We start from the raw sequence: 12,374 nt of genomic DNA, 5'->3' as shown, positions 1-12,374 counted from the left end.
AAATTTAGAAGTTTGAAGAAACTGATAAATTTAAGGGATTTTTCTTTACTGAATTTTAACAATAAGTTGCCCATTTACATAGTAAAACAATTAAAGTCTACAGTTCTGGAACGACAATTTTTGATTTCGAACCTCATGCATATTTCTAAAGAAATTTTGTTTAACATTATATGTTATACACAAATCATTAGTTATGAATTTTTAAGCACCAAAATCAGTAAAATCAAATACATAAATAAAAAAATTAAAGAATTTTCTTACCCTAGTATGATAAACTTGACTAAATAAATTTTCTTTCAGCTTCTCAATCACTGGTTGGAAGTGTTGGGCTGATAAAATTTGCCCAAAATGTATTCTAGGAATAAATTTTAAAAAGATTGTTATGAGTATGTTCATTTGCACATTTCTGCTATCAAAATGAAAGTCATTCATAATTTAAACTAGTAGAAATTTGGGACCCCCTTCCGACTTGGGGCCTGGGACAACAGGTCCCCCCCCCCCCCCCCTGATTTTGACAACAATTATGAACAAACTTTTTCACTTTTTCAACAGAATTAACTTTAGAATATTTTGGTTTCAGTCATAATGTTAACAATAGATTTTGAAACGGCTCATATTTCATTAAACTATACTTGATGCACAATTTAAAACATTAGACTTCATACGCGAAATGCACCGCGAACTCAGTCATTCCAGCCGAGGCACTCTTGGCTTCCTTGAGAGGTCTTCCACCTCCAGCTCAGTCACTCCTATGCCGGGCTGATGAGTGCTAATAAGCACGAAACTGCAGTCCTCGGGTGGAATGACTGAGTTGGCGGTGTATTTCATGTATTTCTGCCTTAGTCCTAGCTATAGGGCGGTAACTGACTGAAAATACTAGACTTCATCTCAGTTATTTTTGAAGGTCTATTTTTCAGTAAGTAAATAAAATAAAATAAAAAAATTTATTAATTTGAATTCAAGATGCCAAAAATTCAAATTATGTTTTTCGCAATGACAAGCATGTGTATGCGCGTGTGTGTTTGTGTAGGCGCACGTGTGTGGGTGCATGTGTGTGTATGTATGCATGTGTGTGAGTGAGTGTTGTGTACGCGCATGTGCGTGTAGGCATTTGTGTGTAGGCGTTCGTGTGTGTGTATGTAGGCATGTGTGTTTGTGTCTGTGTGCAGGCATGAGTGTGTGTAGGTGTGTGTATGTATGCGTGTGTAGGATATGGACGCAACCTGGACACTGTTTTCGCAAGAGGAGCAGCATCGTGAGGTGGCCAGTCGACGGTGATGCTGCAGAGGGTGCTGGCGGGAAAATAAAATGATAGGAACTCAAAACTGTCAAGTGAGAACAATAAGCAATCGTGATTGCTCAATAAAAAATAATAATAATAACAATTCAAAGTACACTTAAATTAAGGAAAATTTCTACTGGGATTGGTCTGCTATTAGATAAATAAAGGGAGAACTTGAAATTCCTGACATACTACAGAGGAATTACGAGAGTCTTTCACATTATGCACAACAAACAGGACAGGTATCATGTTTCATACATTAACTTGCAAACCTTTCCTGAAGTGCTTAAATTAGATTTTATATAACAAAATCAAACAGACCATTAGCATTTTTTACAAGTATTATTACTGCCTAAAACATACAGCTTCATTTTAAAAGTATCATATTTAAGCAGCATATTGCTTAGCTTTAATTTCATTTCAAGCTAAACAGTAATTTTATTTCATGTGTCTTACAATAAAAAAGAAAAAATAAATAAATTTTAAAAATTTTCATTAAACTTTTTGAATTTTCCGAGTTTTTAAAAATTTATCTTTAATATTTTCAACGCATTTTGAACCAAGTTGAAATTTTAAATTTTATTTCTTGTCACCTAGCAAGCTTGCCCATATCTATTTGTTTTGAAAAGGTCAGTCAGGGTAAGTAAAAACATAGGATAAATGTAAATAAATAGCATTATCAGTCTTGCAGTTGTTTTAAAAACTAAACAATTGGTGAATGATGAGTGGGAAACTTAAGGAGGACATTCAAGGAGTCATGAATTTACAAATGACTGCACAGTAAAGAAAGTTATTTACCAAATTTTAGTGACCTCACATTTTCCTTTCAAGTAGATTTACAAACATGAAGTTGTTTCGACTTTTTTTGTTTTTCATGAAGAACGTTGTAAAATACATTTAGTTTTGATATGAATTTCACCTTTCCTGTTATTTTTGATGCACAATTTAGTTGTTTTCAGGTGTGCCCCCCTCTCCCTAAGAACAAAGGAGCACATCTCTAAATATTGCAAAGCCACTCTCCTCAAAAAAGTGAAAAATACTCCTCAAAACACCCCCCCCCCCTAAAAATTTCAATGCCAGTCTGCGCCATAACCCCGCCTAGATGGGCACTCCTGGTTGTTTGTATATTATTCAATGAGTTAATTAGAAACAACCCCTAATTAGAAACACCTTCCCATTGTATTGACTGATAATATATGGCTTTTCCAATCTAGTTGAGCCTACTTTCCCACAAAGAAAAGTACACAAATTAAAGCTAAAAAATGATTAATAAAATTTTAACTAACACTAGAAAGCCTGAAAAGAGCTGCACACATTAAAAGCCAGTGTGGTTCAAGTAAATTTTTTTCCTGAATGAGTCTATATGCCCCACACATCTCCTCCAATGACTAAATAAGAACAGAAAGCATATTAATTTCTGTGATGTTATCTCGACACAGCAAAATGTAAAGTGTTAGCTTTTCTTTCAAAGAGCTAACACTTTTGGGTTGGTGGTCCAAATTGACCACCAACACTGCAATTTGGTTGGTGGTCAAAAGACAGAATTTCTCATTTGGAATTCCACCAAAATGCAAAAATAGGAAGAAAAAGGTGGAAACTAGAGCGAATAGCACCTTTTCATTTAACATTATGCAAGAGAAAAGAAAATTGTCTCTCTTTGTATTACAAAATAGCTAAGGGGGCAATTTGGCCCCTTCCGTCTTTGTAGGTACAAGGTTCAATATTTACACTTCTTTGAGGCTAATGATTAAATCTATACTTAATATTATAAAGACAAAAAAGCGTTTTTTTTGAATTTTTATATATTTTGAGGTAATCTCCGGAACCATCGCAACTATTTGAAAAATTCTTTCACTGCATGAAAAGTGCATTCTTACTGAGTGACATAGGCTATAAATTATGCATGTATGGATTTATACTAATTTTTTAAACCAGTAGTTCGTCTTTGTTACCAGTTTATGTTTTGCTCAGCTTTATTCTTATAAATGTAAGAACAATCACTGGCTGTGCCACATTTACGTTAACAGAGTGGCTGAAGGGGCTCTTTGAGCTGAATGCTGAGAGATAGAAACACGTGAGAGGAAAGTGTACAGTCCTCTATTTACCTTGGACATTGCAAATTGTTTAGAATCACCGAATGTTTATGCTTCAGAGTTAATATAAACAAATTATAACTGAGATTGGCTTCGTGCAAATTTGTTTTTGAATTCAAGTTGTGCAGATAGACGTTATTAAACCGTGTTTCTAAAAGTTGTAATTTTGCATGCATTTTGGGCTACCCTTCGAGGCTTTTTATTCATACTAAAATCAAAATGAAAAACATCTGCTAAGGAATTCACTTCAGTACATTTAATTAAGAAAATTCTCAAATCAAAGAGTAGTTGCATGTAAGTACAGAATATTCGAAGTTAAGAGTTAAAACAATGACAAACGAAGAACATTCGAAAGGAAAGAAATGGACAAAGAGGGAAAAAACAAATAAAATTTTTCGGTACTACGGTTCAGATGGGAAGATTTATTGTTCAGTGGGAATTATACGTTCGTCTCTCTTGATCTGGAAATGAGGTTAAATCAATTTGTTTCAAATCTCATAAAAACCAAACAAAAAAAGTTGCTTACTATTAAATTTTAAATTAAAAAGTTGCAGCATAATATTTTTTTAAAAGATTGATAGCTATTTTTTTAACCCAAACAAGGTCGGGACAGGCCGTTAGTGATTAAATAGACAACAAAATTGGGTCAGATTATGAAAAGTCAAAAAATTCCATTGCTTTCTGTTAGTTATTATTTGATTAAATAAAAAACAAACTAGGCGACGGCCACGCATGTCCCTTCCGTCTTTTTAGTGTTAAAGTAGTTAGTGAGATGCAAAATGAACTCTCATGCTACTTCCATAGCTTCTTCTAATAAACTAAATAACACACATACATAAAATTGATAGTTCTGCTAAGAAACTTGATGCTTTCATTAGATTGTTACTTTGATATAATCCTGACTTTATCACATTTAAGTACTTAATCTAACATTTTATTTCATTTTAAAACTAGCAGTACCTGCACGGCTTTGCCTTTAGTAGAAAATTAAAATGTCATTTGCTTCAGCTGTATATTTACAAATAATGGATGATGAATTTCTCGCCAATTTGCCATGCTCATTTGCTCGCCCATATTACGGTTCCATGTTATGGTAATTTACTCGTCCACATTATGATAATTTGCTCTGTAAAACATTCTTAAAAAACTGGAATAGAAAAAGAACAAAATTGAATTTTTGAAAAATCGCTTCGAGGTGCACACCCCTATGCTACAAACTAATTCTGTGCTAAATTTCTTCAAAATCAGCTGAACGGTTTAGGCGCTATGCTCGTCACAGAGAAAAGATCTGGACAGAAATCCAGACAAACTTTGAGCTTTATTATTAGTAAAAATAACATTTAAACAATATCAGTGTGCTTTTAAGATGCCTTTTCAGGAAAAAAAAGGTTAAAAAATAGATGGCACATTTATTTTACATGAAACTGGTGAGCAAACTAAAAATTGATCACATACCTGACTAAAAAGGAAGCACAACGCTCACAAAGTTCTGTGTCCCAACTTCTTTCAACAAACTCGCATATTATTCTCAAGAAATCCAGAACATAATTGAATGGTAAATACAGAAGAGTGCCTTCCAACTCACTATTAAATAAATAAATTAATTAATTAAACACTTCAAATATAATTCTGAAAATTGCAAGAAACAATTTCCAAAGGAACAGTGGTTATTTCTAGTGAAAAATGATTCTGTCTACAAAAAGTTCTCAGATTTGTATTGAATACAAAACATCAAATTACTGTTCTGCTTGAAGATAGTTTTCCATAGAATTAAAAAAAAAGGAATTGGGGCAAATTTATGGGATCCTGTATCCAGACTTTTTTTTAGAACAGAAAGAAGCTGAGAAAGTAATAAAATAATCATTATTGCAAAGAAAAAATATACATCAACACTTTTGCTACCACCAGGATACATATGTAGTGCAAACAGTTTAAAATGATGCTCTGGGATACATATGTAAAACTAAATGGTTAAAAACTTTTGTTTTCATTGCATTTTCAAACTTGACATTTGAAATAGGTTTGTAGGTAGATTTTGTTTCATAAATACAAATAAAACAAGCTAGAAATTTTAATTCTGATAGCAACAGTAAAGATTTGTCATAATAACTATGTAGAATACTAAAAGTTAATCATTTTGAAGAAAATAATTGAACAATATCTGACAGAACAGGAATTTTATTGCATATTCTTCAATTATTTTATTTCAAAGCAAAAACTTTTAATGTTCTACGTAATTCTTATACTAAGTCTTTACTGTAGCTATCAAAAATAAAATTTCTAATTTGTTTTATTTTTATTTATGAAACAAAATCTACTGACACAAAACTCTTCCAAAATGCTCCATTCCGTCACATAAAAAAATTGATAGATCCTTACCACATGTGTTGTCCCTTTAACTATACCAATAGGATCCACTGTACCCACTTATCCCTTGAGCATTTATTTTTTACTATTCCAAGACAATCTTGGCAATTGAAGTTGATAGATTTAAATACTTATTTTCTAAAAAACAAAACAATTGGCAGTGAAAATATTTAATATGAAATTTAAATGTGATTTCTAGGTGCCAAAATGTATATGATATGTATTTCTCGAAATTCAGTAGCAAAATCATCAAGACATTGTTACCTTTTCTCGAATGGATTAAAAATCTTAGTGGGTTGCATGCAAGCCATGTGTTGGAAGTTAAGCATAACTGCTTTAAATTGTATAGGCTATGTCCATTTTATTGCACTATAATGACTTGAAGTTAAAAAAAAAAATAAATAATAATTTGAATTTTGACATTTTGAATTCAAATTATGTTTTTCGCAATCACGAGTGTGTGTATGTAGGCGTGCGTGTTTGTATGTAGGGGGTATGTGTGTGTAGGCATGTGTGTTTGTGTCTGTGTGCTGGCATAAGTGTGGGTAGTTGTGTGTATGAATGTGTGTGTGTGGGGGGGGGGTATGTGTATGTAGGCATATGTGTTTGGGTATGTGTGCAGGCATGAATGTGTGGGTAGTTGTGTGTGTATGTTTTTGTGTGTGTATGTGTAGGTGTCTGTATGTATGCGTGTGTGTATGTGTTTGTGTGTATGTGTAGGTGTCTGTATGTATGCATGTGTGTATGTGTTTGTGTGTATGTGTAGGTATCTGTATGTATGCATGTGTGTATGTGTTTGTGTGTGTGCGTGCATGTGTGTGTAGTTGTGTATGTATGAGCATGTGTGTAGGACATGGATGCAACCTGGAGACGGCTTTCGCTATAGGAGCAGCATCGTGAGGACCCGGTCGACGGTGATGGTGCAGAGGGTGGCAGTGGGAAAATAAAATGATATCACATCAAAACAGTCATGTGAGAACAATAAGCAATCATGATTGCTCAAAAAAACACACAATACATATTCCAACTGGAACATTTGCTTCTTTGTAGGTCTGTTACACACACACACACACGCATTTTTTTCCTACATATTTACTATATGACTGTAAATACATTTTGCAAGAAAATTACTTCTAAACTTTTGTATTAAATATGAATTTTTCATAAAGAGTTATAAGGTACTTTACACATAATAGGGATAAATATAAAAGTATGACTAAAAGAATATTGATTAGTCTGTGACCGGAGACCTTTTGTTACTTATAACTAATCATATTAAATATTTTGCTTATAATAACCGCCTTTGCCTCACTCTGCCATCATACCCAATATGTACCCACAATTTGTGTGAATATTTAAAGCTTTTTTTTAAAGCAGTAAGAGAATTTTCCTTTCTTTGGCGGTTAATCTGTTATGATGAAATTGCCCAGAAATAAAAGACTGATACTTAAAAAGGAAAAAATTGATGAAAACTTTAAAAAAAATTATATAAATTTCAATAATTATACAAGCTTGAAATATGAAAAAGATTCACAGCTTAATAAAGCAACAAAACATCAATTTTGTACACATAGAATTCAGTACAAATGGTAGGTGAACCTCTCCTCTGCCTTGGGGCAAGAGATAGTACTAGTAGCTCTGGCAGTTGCTGCTATATAGCATGATTAAGAAAATAATTCAATAAAAGCCTACCTAGGACACATTTTACTCAAAACTTGAAAATGTCCTCTTACATTCCTTTGCTTCTCACTAGCTCAAATGAATGCTGTGAGGTTCACTAGAGGATATAAAGTCAATTATAGACTTTGCATAATCTTATTACCTACTAGTGCACATTTCTGACACCAATTTTGAGTTGATTAACTGATTTTGTCATCCTGGCGTGCTTAGTGATCTACCTAAGCAGGAGCAGATACAAGGGAAGGGTCATGACCCCCCAATTGATTACTATATAATACATCCATTATTATTGTATGTGATCATATATGTAGAGGCCCATACCGGGGGCCCCATAACAACGGACTGCCTTGAGAGAGCTGGAACAGCTGGCACCACACGGGAATCAACATATCCCATGAGTCTTTGCAGCGAACGAAGAACAGCAAAGAGAACGAGAATGAATGAACGTGCGGGAAAGCCGCTCGAATAATTTTGCTATGAAATACCTTGGTTTAAAATGTAGAAGTTGATCTGTAATTTCGTAATTGTAAATATCTTTTGTACATAAGTGCTAATATCAATTAAAGTTTCGTTATGAGTACTAAATGGCATCTTTCGTTGAGTGACAAAGTCTTTTTGTGTCAAGATCAGAAACCGTTGAATCCCATATATATTAATAATTGCATACAAGATGAATGGATGTAGAATATTATACAAATATATTATTGCATGCTGTGTTATAATATATAATTACAGTAAGGCACAGACCTTGATTTGATTTTATTCACAACTTTTCTCATGTACTTGATGGGACATTTTGTAGAAAATGCTAGGAGTAATGGATGAGGCAGTGGTGCAGGTAACTAAAATTAAATTCAATAAAATTACAAATGGAGTCCATTTAACAAAGCAGCACAATAAATATCATTTCAAAAAATAATTTATTTCACAGAATCAGTACAACGCCAAATAATAGATCTATTATTATAAACATTTATTCAAAACTAACCACTACCACAAACCCTTGTGTGAATTATTGGAATCAAGCCATTTTTTTTTTTACAAAATCACCTTTATTTACATCATTTAACTACAAAATCCAAATCGCCACTTAGTATGCCCACCCCCCTTTTTGCCCAGCACCATTTTCACTCTACTGGGCATAGAGTCAACTAGAGTTTTGCACTTTTCTTTGAATTCTTGATCTCTAAACCATGTTTTTAGCAAAGCACAAATAATTTTTTCTTTTGTTGTGCAATCAGATTTTCACTTAACGTCACAATGGCCTGCCTCTTCCGTGGAGAAATATTCATGGCTAACAAAAAGGTAAAAAAAGTGACCCGACTGAGAAAAAACAGCAAAAGTACGTAAACATTTTTAGCACTTTGAAAATTAAAAATTTCCAACTTCATACCATTAATTTGCACAAGGGTGTAGTTAGTTTTAAGCTCTCTGCTAAAAGAAACTTTAAGCTTCATTTGCTTTAATGATTGAATCACAAAAAATTGTATTCAAAACTAAGTCAGCCTTTCTCCTGTACATCAACACCAATTTATACCAATAGCTGTATCTCTTTTTAAATTGGTTAAAGCTACAATTTATTCCAATTATATTCTTTTAGTAACTGTAGAGTCTTCACCTTCGAATGCAAATCAAAATGACTGATGTCATCGCCTTTGAACTGATTATAAATCGGGAGTTTTGCATATTGTAATTTTTCATTTTAATAAGAACCTCATCAAGTTTTTTCTCTACTTGAACACTATTAGCTAAAGTGATGTAGGTGGCCTAAACACTAAAAGTAAAATCTATGAAAATAAAACTCAGTGTATTCTTTTACTTGTGGGGTTTTGTCAATGACAGTGCTTTCACACTGGTGCCCAGTGTTGACACATTATAAGAAATAAAATAATGGATGCAATATCATTCATGAGTTGAAACAAATGTGCTAGCTAATACCTGACACCAAAGGGTGGGATGAGGGAGGGTTTGAGGGTTAAACCCCAAGAACCATTGTTTTTCTTTCAATCCTTATATGTGTACCATAGAGCCAGACAGACGTAAGACATAATCGTAACTTCACCAGAGAGAGGAAAAACTTTTTTCTGGAGAATGCAAAGGATAAAACCTTGCGCTCTTTTAAAAAATTTGAAAAGGATTTTTTAAAAAGAATTATGTTTACATGGCTCAATGTGGAATAAGTTTTTACATATAATGCACTAATAAATGGAAAATCACAATTTTTGGACGGCCATTAGTCTGACTCTGAGGTACAGATATGGCATTTTATATTCATGTGAACACCACTGCTATGACCAAATCCTTACTCCTAAAAAGGTAAATATTGTCTGTGCTGGTGTCTGGCACAAAGCCAAAATAGTTAGAATCTTTCCATAACTACAAAAAGTGTACACATAAAAAAAAGTATTGATGTTGTGAAAAAAAACTTTTTCTATGAGGATTAAAATAAACTACAAAAAGTGTACACATAAAAAAAAAGTATTGATGTTGTGAAAAAAAACTTTTTCTATGAGGATTAAAATAAACTAGTATGTTGTGGCCATCACGAAACTTTCTTCTATATTTTTCCTTTTTCTGATTCCTCCCCATGCTTGACGAGGAAGCAATATTCCTAACAAAAACAAAATTACACATGCAAAAACTTGACGACCACCCCAATGTCTGAATTGTTGTAAAAGCAAAGCAAAGAGCGAAAATTGAAAGTTATTTTAAAAGCCTTGCTTGAATTAATTAAATATTTTATTTATTAACAAACATATGACGGCAACAGTTAAAAATTTTAAATCATTGAGATAATATTTCCGATCATTTCCATACAATTAAAATCACGAGAAATACGCAGACGACAATCTATTACGATTTATCTTTCTTATTGTTGCATTAATAAAGCTATTTTTATTCGCAAAAAAAAAAAAATCAACTCCTCTTGGAGCGATTGGAGTCAAAATTGATCCAAAGCCTGTTTACGTATGGATTCACATATATTACAAATTTCAACCAGAACGTAGCATTACTTCTTGAGATAGGGCGCTCACAATGGAAAAAAAAGAACGGGCGATTGCGCTACCCCCTTTTTAGCTGTTGACACCAAAATAAAATCAGCTCTTATACCCACTAAGAGCTACTTGTCAAAAATTTTTTGTTTGATTCCGTGCGTTATTTCTAGAGATACAGCAGTCACAATTGACGACAAAAAACGTTCTATAACTCAACCCCCGTTTGAGCTATTGACACCAAAATTGAATCAGCACCTGCTCCTGTTAGGGGCAACATGTGGACCAAATTTTGTTTGATTCCGCCAGTTACTTCTTGAGGAATAGCAAGCACGCGTAACTCAAAAAACGTCCCATTACTCCACCCCCTTGGAGGAATTCGCGCCAAAAACCAATGGGCACAAGTTCACATAGGGGCACATATGTGTACCAAATTTCGTTCAATTTCATGCGGTAGTTTTTGCTGTAGAGCGGCCACAAAAAACTGGTCACACACACAGTTTTTTGTGGCCGCTCGTGACACACACACACACACATACACACAGACAGACATTTTCCAAAAATAGTCGAAATGGACTCAGCACACCTCAAAACGTTTGAATCTGTCAAAATTCGAAATTCGAAAATTTGCACGAATCCAATACTTTCTTCTATGTATTAGATATACATAGAAGAAAGTAAAAATGAATTATATTTTTTTAAATGAAGTTTCTTTATCGGTGTAAGGCATTATAAACACTTGGCACATTGTTGCCATAACAAACCTGTTTTCCGGTACTTTTACATTCTAACTCATGCTCTTTCAACTTTAAAACTTCACTCTTATATATATCAATAGCCTCTATCAGTTGATCAACCTGAAAATCAAAAGAAGTATTTTAATAAATTATGTAACTAGGAGTAGTTTAAAAAATAGTTTACTCTACAGCAACAATAACATTAAGATTCAACACCAAATAGTTCCTGAATTAGATGCCTTTAAGTTTTAATCAGTCACCAAAAACTTTTTTTTGAACATAGTACATTTTTATGATGAATTTCACTCATTTGTAAAAAAAAAAAAAAAAGAATTTTTTTTAGTGCATGAATTATGATGACACTTACTGATTTTATGGTTTCAGCAGTTTTAATTCCTGGCAATGCTACTTCCTTGTTTGTTTCCCCAGGTATCTATGTAAAGAGAAACATATATGTATAAATGGAAAAGCAATACAAGAAAAATAGAAAAATATCTTGCCACCAGAATATTTCCAGTTAATATTTTGCATTCATCTAGAAACAATTTTGATTGGTCAAATAAATGTAAAAACGAAACCTTGTCTTATTCCCCCTTTGTGTTATTCCCATACTTGTCTCATATGAGGATTGTGCAGGGCAAAAAGGATAAAATTTTAAAATATGCAAAAAATCAAATTTTTTGCATTTTGCTGTTTTTTTTTTTTTTTTTTTCTAATAGCTTAAAGAACATGCTATTAGTTTTTTTTTATACGCTGCTCTTGTTAAATCTAAAATAGTAAACTAAAAAAACTAAAAAGAGAACTCTGACTCTTTCCAACTCTCCCTTAGTGATAAAGTAAAGGTTTGCAAAGGATGTCTTCTATGAAATTGATCAACATCTATTGTAACTTTGATTTCACTTTTGCATGATGCAATACTGTATTTTGAATGGATATCAATTCTTCTAAAAAAATGCTTTCTTGGTTGATATACAACTGATTTTAAAGTAACGTGTTTGCACACATCCTACTCAGCTATAAATATTGTGGTTTTACTCTTTCAATATTAATTGATGGCTGCAAATACAAGTACAAAAGTGATGACCAGCAATAAGCTCTAGGTCCAGCTAGGCTGGTCCTAGTCAGTTTATTAGACCCCAATGAAGATCAATGACCTGCCTAAAGCTATCTACCCCCTTGCTATTACAACGTCTTACCATAAGCTGCTCCAAGGGGCCCACAA

General features: G+C 33.1%; 1 protein-coding gene across 1 annotated transcript in view; it reads right to left on the bottom strand.

Annotated features, from left to right (window-relative positions):
* Positions 1 to 12,374, bottom strand: part of LOC129223743 (WD repeat-containing protein 3-like) — a 73,803-nt gene that overhangs the window by 897 nt on the left and 60,532 nt on the right. Inside the window, exons 20-24 of the mRNA XM_054858101.1 lie at positions 11,520 to 11,585; positions 11,180 to 11,272; positions 8,170 to 8,264; positions 4,831 to 4,959; positions 262 to 355 (exon numbers count right to left, since the gene is read on the bottom strand). Of these exons, the coding sequence (XP_054714076.1) occupies positions 262 to 355; positions 4,831 to 4,959; positions 8,170 to 8,264; positions 11,180 to 11,272; positions 11,520 to 11,585 (477 nt within the window). The remainder of the gene's footprint in view (positions 1 to 261; positions 356 to 4,830; positions 4,960 to 8,169; positions 8,265 to 11,179; positions 11,273 to 11,519; positions 11,586 to 12,374) is intronic.

Source organism: Uloborus diversus, chromosome 6 (assembly GCF_026930045.1).
Source record: "Uloborus diversus isolate 005 chromosome 6, Udiv.v.3.1, whole genome shotgun sequence".
NCBI classification, from domain to species: Eukaryota; Metazoa; Arthropoda; class Arachnida; order Araneae; family Uloboridae; genus Uloborus; species Uloborus diversus.
This window is presented reverse-complemented; position numbering and strand designations above follow the sequence as displayed.